General features: G+C 38.9%; 2 protein-coding genes across 5 annotated transcripts in view; one reads left to right on the forward strand and one right to left on the reverse strand.

Moving 5' to 3' along the window:
- Nucleotides 1-4642, forward strand: part of arhgef16 (Rho guanine nucleotide exchange factor 16) — a 41134-nt gene extending 36492 nt beyond the window's left edge. The window contains exons 12-15 of the mRNA XM_089119341.1: nucleotides 2662-2811; nucleotides 3112-3179; nucleotides 3277-3387; nucleotides 4048-4642. Of these exons, the coding sequence (XP_088975467.1) occupies nucleotides 2662-2811; nucleotides 3112-3179; nucleotides 3277-3387; nucleotides 4048-4187 (469 nt within the window). The 3' untranslated portion in view covers nucleotides 4188-4642. The remainder of the gene's footprint in view (nucleotides 1-2661; nucleotides 2812-3111; nucleotides 3180-3276; nucleotides 3388-4047) is intronic.
- On the reverse strand, nucleotides 4335-16206 carry ybx1 (Y box binding protein 1). Of its 4 annotated transcripts, none has more exons than XM_039683049.2 (8): nucleotides 15889-16206; nucleotides 13593-13656; nucleotides 13348-13381; nucleotides 13179-13268; nucleotides 9708-10031; nucleotides 9535-9620; nucleotides 5410-5677; nucleotides 4335-4656 (listed from the first exon to the last, which is right to left on the reverse strand). In XM_039683049.2, the coding sequence occupies exons 1-7, from the start codon at nucleotides 15998-16000 to the stop codon at nucleotides 5440-5442; spliced, it is 948 nt and encodes a 315-aa protein (XP_039538983.2). In that variant the 5' UTR covers nucleotides 16001-16206; the 3' UTR covers nucleotides 4335-4656; nucleotides 5410-5439. The 4 variants fall into 4 exon arrangements, with proteins under 4 accessions (XP_039538983.2, XP_039538982.2, XP_039538981.2 ...); XM_039683048.2 differs by having other exon boundaries at nucleotides 5410-5680; XM_039683047.2 differs by having other exon boundaries at nucleotides 9523-9620.
- Between the last annotated feature and the right edge of the window lie 1054 nt (nucleotides 16207-17260).

Below are 17260 nucleotides of genomic sequence, written 5' to 3' on the forward strand. Positions count from 1 at the left end.
CTTAATTTTTCGCCCAAAAAAAAAAAACGTAAGGGGTAACACTGTCTTTTTTTTTACGGGTCGAAATTTTGATTTTCGATATCTCAGCTCTGGAAGGGTCTAGAGCCTCCATTTTTGCTCTCAGGTCTAAGGCTCACGGCCCTCTATCAGAATCCAGAGTTTTGAGAAGATTGGGGATACTTAATTTTTCGCCCAAAAAAAAAAAACGTAAGGGGTAACACTGTCGTTTTTTTTACGGGTCGAAATTTTGATTTTCGATATCTCAGCTCTGGAAGGGTCTAGAGCCTCCATTGTTGCACTCAGGTCTAAGTCTCATGGCCCTCTATCAGAATCCAGAGTTTTGAGAAGATTGGGGGATACTTAATTTTTCGCCCAAAAAAAAAAAACGTAAGGGGTAACACTGTCTTTTTTTTTACGGGTCGAAATTTTGATTTTCGATATCTCAGCTCTGGAAGGGTCTAGAGCCTCCATTTTTGCTCTCAGGTCTAAGGCTCACGGCCCTCTATCAGAATCCAGAGTTTTGAGAAGATTGGGGATACAAAATTTTTCGCCCAAAAAAAAAAACGTAAGGGGTAACACTGTCGTTTTTTTTTCGGGTCGAAATTTTGATTTTCGATATCTCAGCTCTGGAAGGGTCTAGAGCCTCCATTGTTGCACTCAGGTCTAAGTCTCATGGCCCTCTATCAGAATCCAGAGTTTTGAGAAGATTAGGGATACTTAATTTTTCGCCCAAAAAAAAAAAACGTAAGGGGTAACACTGTCTTTTTTTTTACGGGTCGAAATTTTGATTTTCGATATCTCAGCTCTGGAAGGGTCTAGAGCCTCCATATTTGCACTCAGGTCTAAGTCTCATGGCCCTCTATCAGAATCCAGAGTTTTGAGAAGATTGGGGGATACTTAATTTTTCGCCCCAAAAAAAAAAACGTAAGGGGTAACACTGTCGTTTTTTTTTTCGAGTCGAAATTTTGATTTTCGATATCTCAGCTCTGGAAGGGTCTAGAGCCTCCATTGTTGCACTCAGGTCTAAGTCTCATGGCCCTCTATCAGAATCCAGAGTTTTGAGAAGATTAGGGATACTTGATTTTTCGCCCAAAAAAAAAACTGAAGGGGTAACACTGTCGTTTGTTTTTACGGGTCGAAATTTTGATTTTCGATATCTCAGCTCTGGAAGGGTCTAGAGCCTCCATTGTTGCACTCAGGTCTAAGTCTCATGGCCCTCTATCAGAATCCAGAGTTTTGAGAAGATTGGGGGATACTTAATTTTTCGCCCCCCAAAAAAAACGTAAGGGGTAACACTGTCGTTTTTTTTTTTTCGGGTCGAAATTTTGAGTTTCGATATCTCAGCTCTGGAAGGGTCTAGAGCCTCCATTTTTGCTCTCAGGTCTAAGGCTCACGGCCCTCTATCAGAATCCAGAGTTTTGAGAAGATTGGGGATACAAAATTTTTCGCCCAAAAAAAAAAAACGTAAGGGGTAACACTGTCGTTTTTTTTTCGGGTCGAAATTTTGATTTTCGATATCTCAGCTCTGGAAGGGTCTAGAGCCTCCATTGTTGCACTCAGGTGTAAGTCTCATGGCCCTCTATCAGAATACAGAGTTTTGAGAAGATTGGGGATACTTAATTTTTCGCCCCAAAAAAAAAACGTAAGGGGTAACACTGTCGTTTTTTTTTCGGGTCGAAATTTTGATTTTCGATATCTCAGCTCTGGAAGGGTCTAGAGCCTCCATTGTTGCACTCAGGTGTAAGTCTCATGGCCCTCTATCAGAATACAGAGTTTTGAGAAGATTGGGGATACTTAATTTTTCGCCCCAAAAAAAAAACGTAAGGGGTAACACTGTCGTTTTTTTTTTCGGGTCGAAATTTTGATTTTCGATATCTCAGCTCTGGAAGGGTCTAGAGCCTCCATTTTTGCACTCAGGTCTAAGTCTCATGGCCCTCATGGCTCTTGTGTCAAATTATATTTCTATATTTATTTTTCCAACAAATAAAACTAAACCCGCAATAGATGCAGTGGCTCAGTTGATAAAGCGTTGGGCTTTAATCAAGAAGATCTGAGTTCAATTCCCATACTTGCGTTAAATTTTTGTGATTATATCAAACAAAGTAGCCTAAACAATATTTCTTCAACCCGGTTTTTTACAGTCTGATCTAGACGCATGACTTAAACGCAGGCAGACACAGCAACATTTGTAACTTGTAGGCAGGTACATTGATCATTAAATCAGAGTTTTGTTGTCTTGAATGATTCATTCAGTCATTTTCATTCATTCATTGATTTATGTCACTTGTTTAAGTAATCTAAAAAAAAAAAAAAATTAAAAATAACCCCGATTAGGGGCCCCCCTGGTGGTCAGCGGACCCTAAGCGGCCGCTTAGTTCGCTTATGCCTCGGGCCGGCTCTGGTAGATGGTGACAGAATTTTTACTTTTGGGTGAACAACCCCTTCAAGCATGGGTGTAGAATTTAGTGGGGACGTGTCCGGGGACACTTTATTGCTACCAATAATTTTGATGTAAACTTAAAATATATTTATATATTGTTGTCCCCACCAATTTCAAAATCAAACCTACGCCACTGCCTCCAAGGGTTATTTGCGTATTGTGTGATGGGCTGTTAGGGTTAAGTGGTGCTGGTATGTCTGTAACACTCCTGTTTTATTTAGTGAGGAGAGTTATGTTGTGTTGGACTATGCCACTGTGGAGAAGGTGGAGGTGGAAGAGGCAATCACAGAGTCCAAACTCAATCTGAAGCTGATAATGAATCCCAACAGCGAAGGCCGTTGTGAACAGATGATATTCGTTGCAGAAAGCAAGTAAGTTATCAATAGCACCTGTTTTTATGCGACTTTTGGGTTCAAGTTGAGTATATTGATAATCTAGACTCTAGAAATGTATAGCTCAAGCCTTATAGGGTTAAACATAACATGAAACTAATGTATCACTTAGAGATACATATGCATGATTATTATATTAAAACCATATTAACCTACAGAGAGTACTTTATATGACTTTTTCACCAAGATTACGCTAAATGTTAGAGGACCATAATATTTTGTTTTTGCCCTATTTGCTTGTGTCAGATTGATTCTGATGTGCTCTGAAATGTTTTGTAGGCTGGACAAAGCTCGATGGGTCACAGGACTCAGTGATGTCAAACAAAGCAACAGCATTGCTAATGATAGTGAGTCTGATCATTGAATGTAATGTGTCATGATTGTTGTGCACATTGAGCTAGTCATGTCACCACCTTATAACTTTGACACTTCATTTTGTTTAAGGATTCCAAGATCTGCCTCAATATGAAGCTAGCAAAGCCTATATGCCAAAAGCACCAGATGAGCTGAGCCTGCAGCAGGCAGAAGTGGTCATCGTTTTACAGGAAGTGGACGGTGAGCATGGTGGCTTTCTGTCATTTCAATCATACACCAGGCAGAGCATTTAACCCTTCTCCTCATCATTTTTTTGCCTGCGTCTGAAACCGCATACTCTCAAGTAGGCACTGATTTTGAGCAAAAAAGTACATTCTAGCAGTGGTTCTCAAACCTTTCTTTGTCTCCCTAATCAAGCATACCTGATCATCAGCTCATTATCACATGGGTTAGTGAGCTGATGATTTGAATCAGGTGTGTTTGATTAGGGAGACGTGGAAAACCTGCAGTATTGGTGGTCCTCCAGGACAGGTTTGGGAACCACTGTTCCGTACTGAATTTGCCATGTGACCTACCAGCATCAGTTACATCACTTCACTGCCATTCACAAATCCTCTCCTGTTGCCTCATGGGATAGTAAAGGATCCATCGACTGCACACTTCAGAATCTCACTGGAATTAGGTTTTCCTTGTACCTTTTGTCTACTCTTTTATGAGTTCTGTGAATTTTGACATTCTTTTGTCGCGAAATCGGATGCAGCCGTTGTATCAGAATAACAAGTATGAGTTGTTATTCAACTGTTCACATCCTCTGACTCAAGAGTTAAATGCTTTCTTATCTGTGAGTTGCGTGTACATATAGTACAATTAAGGGAATGAGTGTGATTGGCTGTGTTGTAGGTTGGTGTCATGGAGTGCGGATGAGAGATGGCGAGAGGGGTTGGTTTCCTGCCAGCTGTGCCACTCAGATCACGAACCGCACTGCGATGGAGAACAACATACAGCGCATGGCTCGACTACGCAAGGAGACCGACGTCTGAGCGGAGTCTCTTAACTACACCATGGAACAAACTGTGCTTTCGGACACCTAAAACTTTAGGATCTCTGTAAACCGAGTGTAATGTGAATAAGAACACTGTCAGCATGAACTGCTTAGTTAAACACCACACACACACACACACTAGAAGAACTGTTTCTGGTTTTATTTCAGCTTGCCTTTGTTAAAATTCATGTTTGGATACATAAAAAGTTATTTAAAAATGTCAAACTGACCAGATATCAAATTACTTTTAAAAACCATTTGGTGTAAAAACTTAAGACCGATTTAGAAAAACATCTGCCGTTTCCCCAAAACTTTTAGCTGTCACATAAAAAGAATGGAAAAGAAAACAGGTCTGCATAGAGTCTGCAGGCAATCGGTGGTAATCTGGTCGAAATGCATTTTTGCAAGCTTAGACGATCATATCCGTTTCTTATTGCTCAGATCTTGGATGTTTCTTCTTGACAAAACTGCAAAAGGCAAACACACACACAAAAAGAGATTAGCATGCTTGTGCTATTGGTTGATCGATTTTAGAAGTTGCTATGGAGCACAAGAGTGTTTGCCAGGAGTCTGCTAAATCAAATCATCATCTAGCCTTCCATCAAAGAAGAGTGCAAACACCATCCATTATCTGCAGACACCCCCACCCATCCTGTCCCACCCCACATATATAATTGATGCTAATGAAAATGTGAATTTCATGAAAACCTCCTCGTCACTTCAAACACACATGCACAAACTGAAGGCTATTTTGAAGAACAAGTTATTTTACAATAATGACATTTTCCTGACAATCAAGCACTTTCTGTAAAATTATACATTTTGTAAACATCATCAAAACCCAGTAAAACATTACCACGACATGTAATAAAACAAAAATCTGGGTGAAAATGTGCTCAATTGTCATGAAAATAATGGCAATGCAACAAATCTTAATGCTCAAATAAGCTTTATTTTCTTGTTAAATCATTTTTCTGCATTTAGTTTTTTAGGGGGAGTTAAATGTGGTCTGGACATGTTCACATTTCATGTTATTTACCAAAAAAAGAGAAAGCATCCCAAAGAATGAAGAAAAAAAAAAAAAAAAAAACCTACTACACAATGGAACCATGATTATTAGTTCACCCTAAGAAAGATCGCTACAAAACTCCACACTTGATAAACAAGTATGTTAATTTACATGCAGTAACTTCTCATCTGAAGCGGTTAGGTTAACCCACCCGGCCGGATGGTCTAGATGTTCAAGCCAGTTAATCTGCTCCGCCCTGTTCGGCTTCGGGAGCGGCTGATTTTTCGGCTGATGCATCGGCTGCCTTGCTGTCCTTGCCGTCCTGAGGCTTGGTTGTCTGGGGCCGTCTGCGGCGGTAGTTGAAGTTGCGACGGTAGCGGCGCTGACGGGGCTCCTGGCTCTGCCCACTCTCGCTCTGGTTCTCTTTATCCTCCTCCCCTTCCCGAGGTTCCCGCACTGGCCGGGGACGTGGGGGACCCCTGCTAAAAAATTATTACATTTTTTGGTTATGCTGGGGAACTTGGTGTACATGAAGATCTAATGCACATTCAATTACACATGAAGCTTGAAAGACCCAACAAACCTAAAGGTTCAAATAAGAGAAACGGCCACAAAAGAAGCTGCAGTAGCGGATCAATCATGGTCATGTTCTCAGATGTACATCGAACCACATACGAGCCAGTTGCATAAATATAGCTATTATGCTAATAAATAGTATGACCAAATAGCAGTTAAATTCTTTGGCTAATAACTTGCAAACCTGCAAGACTAGTTTTTTAATAGCATGTTCGTTTGATGTGCAAAAAAAACAAGATTCATTCTCGTGTTACGCAGCGTGTTTGAGCTTCCATAACAGGTTTGTTTTCACTCAAGCAGGTTTGGTTGAGCTTCCGTTTATGTCAATGTTTATCTTCAAAAAATTTGGACTAAACCGCTCTATTCATATGGGTTAGATTTATGAATTTTATAATATATGAACTTTTTGGAAGTATCAGTTGCGTAGGGACAGAAAGCTCTGTTCGTCTCCAGAACGCAAATGATCTTTTTGATGAGTCTTACAGTTTTGAAATGACATGAATTTCTGGGTGGACCATCCCTTCGAAGAAACAATATACATTGACAGCTAAGACTAATCTTACTAGTTAGTCAATGTATATTGTTTCTTTGAAGGGATGGTGCACCCAAAAATTCTTTCACTAATTACTCACTCGAACAAAAGTCTTACAGTTTTGAAACGACATTAGGATGAGTAATTAACGAAAGAATTTTTGGGTGAACCATCCCTTCAAAGAAACAATATTCATTGACTAACTAGTAAGACTAGTCTTAACTGTCTTTTATGCAACGGCCCCAGAACATAGTCACGCTTGACTACATACGCTGCCTTCACACGTTAGCAGAAATTTCCTACTTTTCCCTTCTCAAGTTGCGATTACGAGCCAATCTTGTTCAAGTGCTTTGTTGTTGGAAAGAATTGAAATCATTGAGGACAGGTTTATTCTTGCCTGTTTCTTGAGGAAATCTTATTAAAACCAAAATGAACTGGACATTAATTTTAATTCAAATGTAGCGTCCCATTTGTTGACGACCCTAACATTTACAGTACAATCTAGTTGGCTTGCTAACAAAGGTCAAAAACGTATTTATCAGTTTATAAAAGATACAATATGCTTCAAATGGTTAAGACATATGCACTACTTAAAGATGATATATAGTGATGTAGCTGGATAAAAGAACACCAGTCACAGCAGTAATTCTCCCCTGCACCGTTTGAAGTTTATGGGCCGCCTAACTCAAACTAACATGCAAAACTGAGCATTGAGAACTTTGTAAGTGAACAGACCGTTTAATAAGAAGATACTTTATGAAGACAGTTCACTTCGCGTTTACAGACAGCAGCCATCTTAAAAATAGTCTCGATAAGTCAAACCACGAACGCCGTTCATACAGTTTAAAAGTTCGTTGAACTTCATAGAGTTCAGATCACTCAGCACGACGTTCGTGGTTCGACTTATCAAGACTATTTTTTAAGATGGCTCCTGTCTGTATACGCGAAGTGAACTGTCTTCATAAAATATCTTCTTATTAAAAGGTCTGTACACTTACAAAGTTCTCAATGCTTCGTTTTGTATGTATGGAGCCTCATTATGTTACTGTGTTAGTATGGGGCTATTTTGAGCCTTGTTAGTGGTATAAACTAGCGATTTCTTTTTACTTAGTCAATGCCCCCATTACTAGCATTATACGCTAAACAGTTTTTAGAGATAAAACTCTTTACATTCGATTATCATGAAAACAAATCTCAGAGAATGGTTGACTATGTACCGATGTTTTATTAGACCAAAGGTTCATTGTTCGCCGGAGTTCTCCTTTAAAGCTGCAGTCTGGCGTTTTTCCTTTGTCGCCAGCTCTGTTCAAAATCTGCAATTGCAGTCATTCGCGGAATTCTCAACTTTACGCGAGCTGTTCTTCAACACCCGACATAGCACGGATGAACACAATGTTTGAGGAGACTGTCAGTCACCACACCGGTGTTGATACTGGCAATCAGAATCACAGATTATTCTTTTTGAAAGTATGACCAACATAAAAATTTTCACCAGAAAATGTCGTCTGAACGGGTAAGAAACATCAACTTTTGTTCTGGTTCTGACATTGCAGTAAATGGACTCTATGCATAGCTGCACTACTTCCTGAACTTCAGCCAGCTCCTTGTTTCCTGTCTGCCATCATTGGACAATTTGATTAATTCAGGTGTGTCTGACCTCAGTAGTCACAGCAACAATAATCAGACACACCTGAATTAATCAAATTGTCCAATAATGGCTGACAGGAAACAAGGAGCTGGCTGAAGTTCAGGAAGTATTGCAGCTGTGCATAGAGCCCATCGCGCTGATTAAATCTAACAATCGCTTATATCACGAAAACCGTGCAAATTATACTTTGTTCTAAAATTGTTAATGTTAACCACGTCACCGTTGAGTGTCCTACATAATGCGTGCAAGACATAATGTCCTTCCGATATGCATCCTTGTTTTCGCATGGGTCCGGTTGCAGTCTTTTTTTTTTCCTGTCGCCACGGCGATGTCCGAACAAAGTCTTTTGCATTTTACAGCGAGTGAATCAGTCGTCACTGGTGATTGTGGTTTGAACGTTTCTGGGTCCGCCATCAAACTGATAAGTTTAATTAGATCAAGTGCTGTGAGAAAAGGCTATAAATCTCCACCTCCAACATCCTTACACGCAATATAGCCTACTAGCCGAGACTCCTTTATGTGTACAGATGTGACGTAATGACGCAAAGACATGCTCGAATCTCCTGCAGAAATCCACCAGTACCACTGGAATTAAACACATGATTACAAGCTTACCACTTTGAATCGAGCTAAGGCAAGCAGATAGTGTTGAACACTGGCTGGTTATGCATTTTCTCAAATATGGATTTTGGATTATTTTTCACCCCCCAAAAAGCTACAGACTGCAGCTTAAAGTAGTTAAGCAGTTGCAAATTGATGGCGTTCATGTTCAATTTCACACTAGGAAACTCATGTGAAGGCCACATTCATTTCCAAAAGGGTTTGCAGCTGAATTTCACAAAAAAGGTAAAAATAAATAAATGCAACAACAGAAAACTTACAAGTGTAATTACATAAATGCTGTTCATTTCCAAAACATTTTAATATGCATAATGCCATGCAGACGTGAGTGATGAATAAACCTTTTAAATTAATTCTTTAAAACCGACAGTTTTGATATTTACAGGACTATACCAAACACATTTTTGCTACAGAGGTTTAAAATCGGATTCTTGTTACTCATACTTGTGACTCAAAAAACCGAGCAAAACTAGCCAAATAATCCAGCCCTGCAGAGTTTAGTTTAAACCCAGATCAAACACCAATCTGTAGTTTTCCGGTAGCTCTGAAGACCTTGATCAGCTTGCTCAGGTGTTTTTGATTAGGGTTGGATATAAATTCTGCATGGCAGTGGCCCTCGAGGGAAAGATTTGAGGAACTCTGATTTAGGAGAGTTATAGTCGGAATGAAATAGGGGGTCATCCCTATTGTGACGTATATACAATGAATGAAACTGAATCTTGATTAAAAAAAAAAAGAAAAAAGTGGGACTTTTGTCCATGAGGAATTGATTGAAGTTATAAAGTCAAAGTCCCAATTCTACCTTTTCCCTCCCTTGCAATAGCAAGTCTTGCAATTCTTTTTTTCTCAGAATTGTGGAACAAACTCACAATTTCTAGTTTATTTTAAATATTTTGTTTTCTCTCATAATTGCTACAGCCTCACGTCTGCAAACACAACATGCAAACCTGGGTCTGAACCTTGGTCTGAAGCCTCTGTAGTAGTTCTGCCTCATTGGTTTGTTGCCTGGGTCTGGACCACCTTGGCTCTCTTCAACTTCCCCACCCTAGAAAGCAAGAACACCATCTCTCAGTCAAAAGAGCTTGCAACAATATTGATTTTGCAATATTAGAACTTTTCTTCGTCAGCCTACCTCGGTCATGTCTCCTCTCTGGGGTGTGTTGGAATAGGGAGGACGTCTGCCGTAACGTCTCCGCACAAAGTATGGTGGGTAGCGCCGTCTGCCGGGGTAGGTGGGTCTACGCTGCTGTTGCTCCATGTCACCCTCGGGGGGATTTTCCTCCCCTTCTCTCTTCTCCCGTACCTCTCCCTCCCCGTCGCTCTGATAGTTCTCCTGGTAGTCACGAGGGGGTCCCCTCCTGCGTGGGTACCGCCTGTATCGGTTCCTGTCAGCCGCATACTTGCTACCCTGCACAGGGACGCCACCGGGGCCGGTAACATTGGCTGCCTCGGCACCCTGATAGAATGAAGACAAAATGTATATCAAATGTCTGCTAATTCAATAAACGCACATTTAGTTTGGATAATGGATGCAGAATGGAGGAGTTTCCTGTAAGTCGCTCTGAAAGGGCTGCTCTACTATAGCCTGGGCAGAAATGTGATATTTAATCAATATCTCCATCAAATAGTTTAAACTAGATAATTTAACCTTTATATTCTGGATCCACCAAGAATTCTTTTAGCACCATTGAGGAAATAACCCGAATGTCCTAATTATACATTCAGTCAAAATTGTTATTTCAGACAAAAGTCAAACTATGAAATAAATGGCTGTATTGGAATTAAGTAGTGAACAAGCAAATGTTGGAATTTAAAAACAAAGCCACATTCTTGCAACCAGCTTCTGGAGTTCAAATGTATTCAAACTAATATTCTAAAGAAATTATATTTCTGCATCCAAAACATATTTTTAATTTTTGATTTGATTTATTCAACAACGTTAATAAAACAACATATACAAACATGCCAGATGCGATTCATATACATTTAAATACAATTGTAAAGGATAAAATACACAATAAAGCCTCAGGCTTATTTCCATTGTAATAATTATAGGCCTGTTTTTAAAAATTTAAGGCTTTAGAACGAAATGCATTAAAGATATCCAAATAAACTCTTGACTGGTGTGTGTGTATAAGATATTCAGCACCAGATCCATTAATTGCTCACCCCCCCATGTTGCATCTAAAGCCAAGTTCACACTACAGGATTTTAAGTCCGATTTATGCCCAATTTGCAAATCGTTGAGCTCGCCGACAGGTCAGGGTGTTATCGCGTGAAAATCACGGGGGATTAGCAGGTGATGAACGCTCACCAATCTGATAGTATGAAAGAGCCAACAACGCATCAAAGACGCGTCACCGAGCCCAGAAAAATATCTAGCATGCTAGATATCCAGAGCCATCGCACGACTCAACCTCAGTGATGTCATGAGCTACAGCCAATCAGAGCAACACATGGGTTGAGGTCACCGGGCAAATCGTATTTTTTCTTTTGGATTTTTTTTCACAGAGCAGATCGTAGCGCAAACAGTGTGCAGCACTAGTTTCTGTCTGACATCCATATTCACGTGTTGTGTTCTCTTCTTCGCTGGGTATTGGCACACGTGCTGTTTCGTGTCATTTCAGGTTTGTTTTATTGACTGGTTTTTCGTGACAAAACGTGGTTTGTAGACAAGATAGTAGGGCTGGGTATTGACACAAATTTCACAATTCGATTTCGATTCAATATCAATTATTTTGGATATCAATTACAATAAATGGCAAATTTTCTCAAGGAAATCAAATCTCTTAACTAATGCTGTAAACTATGAGAGTCTAGTTGTAGCCTACTAGGCTTCATTAGCCTAATATGAAAGTAATAATTAACTGTTTTGTAGCTATACAAACACTTAAATCACACTTTTATTTATTTTTATAATAAGAAGATTATATGAAATATAAATATTTAAATGGTGGCTGTCATAAAAACTTGCCAGATTTATTCAAATATGCATTAAATATTGAAGAACATTAAGATTATGATGCATATGTAATATGGTGTATATGTATATATTTAGCAAAATGCTCCTCTCTGGAGTTATTTTTTCTAGCTGACTAACGAGTTTATGTGGGTTTTCTGAGGTAAATATGACGATACATGACATTGATTACAAGCTGTTTAACTGACGTCTTTCCACGGTTGAAACGCTGATTGAGCGAATCAATGTGACATGATATGGATTTCGATAAGTTGTACTCTATCTTTTAACACACTTTCAGATGCTCATTCATGTTTATTTCGCGCTGTAACTGGTATTATTGAGCCGGAAGAGAGATCAGCGCTGCTGCTTCTCTTGAGCTGCGCCAGAGCGATCTCACGCCACAGCGAAAACGTTATTTATGTTTTTGAATTTCTAAAGAAAATAGACGTAATTTGAAAATTGAGACTTTGTTTCACATCAATAGTAACAAAGTACAAAGATTATTGGGATTTTTTGGATGCGTGCAGCCGTGATACAATGTCCCATTCATTCAAATGAAACAGGATGACTAATCGATTCTTGAGATTTAAGAATCGATATCGGTTCGTAAAAATGAGAATCGATTAATATCAAGAAATCGATTTTTATTACCCAGCCCTACAAGATAGAATCGTTGGGTGACGGAGTTGTCGTCAACTCGTTATTTATTTGATTATTTTCTGGATTTAGATCGTACCATAGAACTGAAACAGCTCTCATTAGAGTCACAAATGATATGCTCTTATCATCCGATCGTGGTTGTATCTCTATGTAGTGCGTTGTCAAATCGTGTAGTGCGTTACCTCCTGTTGTGGATCAATCACGTTGTGGTGTGGTGTGAACATCAACAACTTGAACACTCCTGATTTCACAGAGAGCAAGTCATGTAGTTTGAACCGCACAGTTCAGCCCGACGTTTTAAAATCAAGTAGTGTGAACAAGGCTTAACTTGTAAGACTTTCATTCGTCTTGAAACACAAATGAAGATCTTTGATGAAATCTGAGAGCTTTCTGTCGCTCCACTGACAGTCCACGCAACTTCCACAAAAAGTGCATAAAGAGATTGTAAAAACAATCCATGTGTCAAACAGTTTAGTCCAACGCGAAAATAATCCTTATTGGCTCTCGCACATCAACTTCCATTATCCACAACTGATGTGTGAGTTGATGAATATGAAATAAAAGCCTAACTTCAATCTGTTCATATAAAGTGATTGTGTCTCTTCATGGACATTTTTGGACTAACCCGCTCAGTTTTTTAATGCCTGTATGAACCTTTTGAAGCATCAAAGTGGAAGTTGTGTGGACTGTCAATGGAAGGACGCAGGACAGAAATCATTCAGATTTCATCAAAAAGATCCTCATTTGTGTTCCAAAGATGAACGAAAGTCTTACAGATTTTTTACTGACATTATGGTGAGTAATTACCGACAGAACTTTCATTTTTGGGGTTAACTGTCCCTTTAATGAGTTTCAAGAAAATGTTTTATTCGTTATCATTTTAAACTGAATTGATTTAATTCCCAACCCAAATGTTATGTGAGGAACTATTAAGTTGAGCGTTTCGGTGAAACTAAATCAGCAAAGAAAACTCAAGCTCACCTTCTCGCCTTCTACGACGTCAAACTCCACAGTCTCTCCATCCCCAACGCTACGAAGATATTTCCTTGGATTGTTCTTCTTAATGGCGGTCTGGATACAAAGCAAAAGCAATCAGAAAACACGTCGTCCCCCAAAAACCAATCTGGTGACAATCAGAGCAAATAATTACCTGGTGCACAAAGACATCTTCCTTTGTGTCATTCCTGTGAAATTTCAGAGTGAAATGTTCATAATTGAGGACAGATGGAGCGTAAACAAGCACGCAGAGTCGAAGAGCAAGTTAAATATTTGAACAAATAACAGCGTGCAAGTCAGGTCTAGCTTTATAAGCACATAAACGTTGTAATAGGATTGTGGATGTTCCCTGACCCACATATTATATTAGAGAGTCTTTAGAGGCTGAATGATATTTACCTGTTGATGAAACCGTAGCCGTTCCTTACATTGAACCATTTAACTGTCCCCAGGACTTTTGTTGCTGCAAAGAGAAAACCACAGACAGATTGTTTAGGTAGATCAACGAGTGTAAAAAACAACAACAGTACTTTTTTAAGAATCAAATTACTACAGTTGACCGGAAAAAAAAAAATGCATTAACCTAGCAAAGCCATTTAAACGTAACTCTTTGTGAGTGGAGTTCATTTTGTGTCTTCCATTTATAACCTCCAACTGTGGTGCTTTTAATAGACTGTGATGCAAAAGCAGCTGCTCTTATCAGAAGAACCACCATCACCATGAAAGGATCTGACCCTCAAGAGCTCACATTATTAACATCTTATTCCAGTTATGATAAGTGACATGCCAATTACAGAATTAAAAGAAAGACGAAATATAGACATTACAAATGGTTTAAAACAGGGTTTTTCAATCTGGGGTTGGGGCACCCCCAGGGAGATGGTGTAAAAATATAATCAATTAAACATCTAACAGTACTGTACTATATTAAGTAGAAAGATAATAGAAGAGTAGTTTCCAAATATATTTTACACATTTATATTTATTTATTTTTTCCAGTGTAAATTGTGTCTTTAGAAATGAAAACAAATGGTTGCTTTTTTTTTTTTTAAGATGTGTGGATGGGAGTCCTTTGCACAATGATATTCATTTCTGGGGGACTGTGGTAGTTATAAGATGGAAAAATTGCTGAGGCAAAATAAAAATGTTGCATGAGACTGGAAAAGAAGCATTGTGAGATTATAAACTAGCTCTGAGTCTTACAAATAAAAACTTTGCAATGCATTAAAAAAATCTCTTTGTTATGAACCTGTTGGTTTTATTTCACATTTCCCTGACAATCATTCCCAAATCCATTAACATAAAAAGCCCATTTATTACAGAAATAGGAATCAACACTGATGGTGATAGGAATTACAATGAAAAATAAATAAGAAAATTTGCCTAATTTTCCCAAAACTGTTACAATACAAACAAATCGTTTTAAAATGACCTTTAAACGTATTTGTGTGAAAGAGGACCAGATGTTGGTTCAATAGATTCGGTTTATTAATAAGCACATTCATTTGCCCAATGTGTTGTTGAAGTAGGAAGTGATGATGTTGAGATGCTAGCTGCAGTTAGCACATTAGCCTCAGACATGTGGCCGGATTGAAGCCAAACAGCCCTGATCCTCCATCCTCACTACAGGACACGATACACACTACGACAACACATCTTTATGTTTAGATCTAGATTTGACCGGCGATTAGCGTTTCGAGTTAAACGTCCGAAGCGCTCTGGGTTTGTATCAGCAGATCAGACAAAAGAAGCGTCCATCATCCAAACACCATGGCGGACATTTTATATCTGGTGTTGCGAGACTGATATATAGGTTATCCTGGTCCACCGTACTATCGTTTTGTTACCCATACAATAAATCGCCTATCGGAGGATGGGATCTTCCGGGGACGGCGTTGATGGTGTTAATAGAGATGAGGACACGTATGCACGACGCGTCAAACGCACGAACAAAGGGAAAGAAAGCGAGCGCTTAACCTGGTTTACCCAAGAAACCAACACTCTAACTAACTTAATCCTTTAGGTTTAAAACCGACGTGGTTCGCACTGGTCGCGAAAAAATGGACTCGTGTGAGTTTTATACGAATAGCTCAATTATCTGGGTCATCTTCTTGTCACGCTCAAGGCCAAGATCAAGGGTCAGTTTCATTGACAGCCTTTATCAGTAAACAAATGCGTATATTTACAATTAAATAGCCGTATTGGGGGTTTATGGTGTCGTAAATAACAACGACAGCGGCTCTATCCCGATAGTAGGTTAGTTCTATAAAGAGAGAACCGCGTTGTGACTCTTGTTCAATTTAGTAGGCCGCGGGGTCGAGCACACGCGTGTCATGGCGGTTATCGATTCACACGCGGATGTGTCGGAACGCGGCACGCGAGCGAACATTTAAACTTACTGAGACCGTTTGACATATAAAGTTTAACTTATTTAAATCACATTATGTATAACATAGACGGGGTCCGACAACTCCATAAAGATTCTAGACAGGTAGCCACGGGTATACAGCAATACTAGTAAGTTTGATTCTGAATAACGACACAACACAGTCGTGGTGAGGCCACACACTTTCCCTGACTGAAAAATCCGTTAACGTAAAACTGTAACGTTAATCCAAACTTGAAGCGTCGACGCATGAAAGATATACATTATTTTGAAGGAACGAAAACCGTAGGCCATGGGTCTAATGCTTACCGATGACCTTCTTATCCCCCGCGGTAGCTGCGGCTGCCGGGCTGGACGGGCTCTCCACGTCGGCGGCAGGCTGCGGCGGCTGCTGCTGCTGTGTTTCGGCCTCGCTGCTCATGTTGTTTTCTTGTTGTTAAAGCCGGCGGTGGCTCTCTAGTGTGTTTTTTTCCCGGTGCTAGATGGTAACCTGGGCCGGCGGTGGTGGGGGCTGCTGCCTTCGGGCTCTCCGCTTTCCTTTCTCCGCTCCCGTTGCCGATCGAACTGGACGGACTGAGTAAAGATGCCGGACGATATTCTGTCACATCTCTCCACCCATTCCTCAATCCAATTGGTCGGTTAACTTGTGACTTGTCAACGTAAATTATTTCACTGATGCGTATTGGATACAATTACTGTCAATCAAATGGAAATAACATTAAGTTTAGCCATGATTGGTTAGATTTTTTTAAAACACCGCCCAGAATTCAAGACCCCATTTCACCTTCCAGACATTCACACACACACACACTCACACTCACACACACACACACACACACACATCTATATATATATATATATATATATATATATAGGCTATGTAAAACCCAAACAAAAAGAAATTACTGACGAGAACATGAACGATGCTGTACATTTCAGCTATTTTAAAAAGCAATTTAAACATTGATTCCCTAAGTCATGACAATACAGCTATTTTGAATTGAATTAAGTACAAAGTTTATAAAATATGATATAAATTAACTATACAATCAAAAATTATATATATATAAAATATAATTTATACATCAATATGTATATATATATATACACACACACACACACACATATATATATATATATATATATATATATAAATTATATAATTTTAATTGTAAATTTAATTTATATCATATTTTATTAATTTATAAAAATATGATATTTAATTTATATCATATAATATTAATCACTTAGTATTGCAATACTATTAATCACTATTGCAATACTATTTTATTATTGCTATATTGCATATTTTTTTTCTTTCTATTTGTTTGGTATACAAAGCAATATATCATTAAAATCCCATTTATATCTACATGTCTTCATTTAATACTGTCAAAACATTATCTCTCCAGCATTCGTCTCCCAAACAAAATATTTAACAGACACCAAACCAACAATGTATAAACAACAAAAATAAAGCAGGCTTTATTCATCAGTGAGAGATTCTGTACAGGAATAGGGAATGGTTTCAATGTAAGGATGATGTGATTTTTTTAGATAAAGATAAATCTCATCATTGACTTCTCCCACAGCATTATAAAGGGAGCACTCAACGACCAGACCCTAGCTAGTTGTGAGACAGACCCAAACTACCCCCTTCCCCTTTGTCATGTAAATATGT

The sequence above is a fragment of the Pimephales promelas genome, chromosome 14, assembly GCF_988280905.1.
Source record: "Pimephales promelas chromosome 14, fPimPro1.hap1.1, whole genome shotgun sequence".
In the NCBI taxonomy this organism is placed as follows: domain Eukaryota; kingdom Metazoa; phylum Chordata; class Actinopteri; order Cypriniformes; family Leuciscidae; genus Pimephales; species Pimephales promelas.

What these genes read in the sequence shown, in the direction of transcription:
- ybx1 (XM_039683046.2), bottom strand. Translation starts at nt 16,000, where the DNA reads ATGAGCAGCGAGGCCGAAACACAGCAGCAGCAGCCGCCGCAGCCTGCC. An exon ending in ACGTCGTAGAAGGCGAGAAG is followed by an intron (nt 10,032 to 13,178) that starts GTGAGCTTGAGT and finishes TCATTCTATCAG; the next exon opens with GGTGCCGAGGCAGCCAATGT. An exon ending in AGACCAAGGTTCAGACCCAG is followed by an intron (nt 5,681 to 9,522) that starts GTTTGCATGTTG and finishes ATAATTTTTTAG; the next exon opens with CAGGGGTCCCCCACGTCCCC.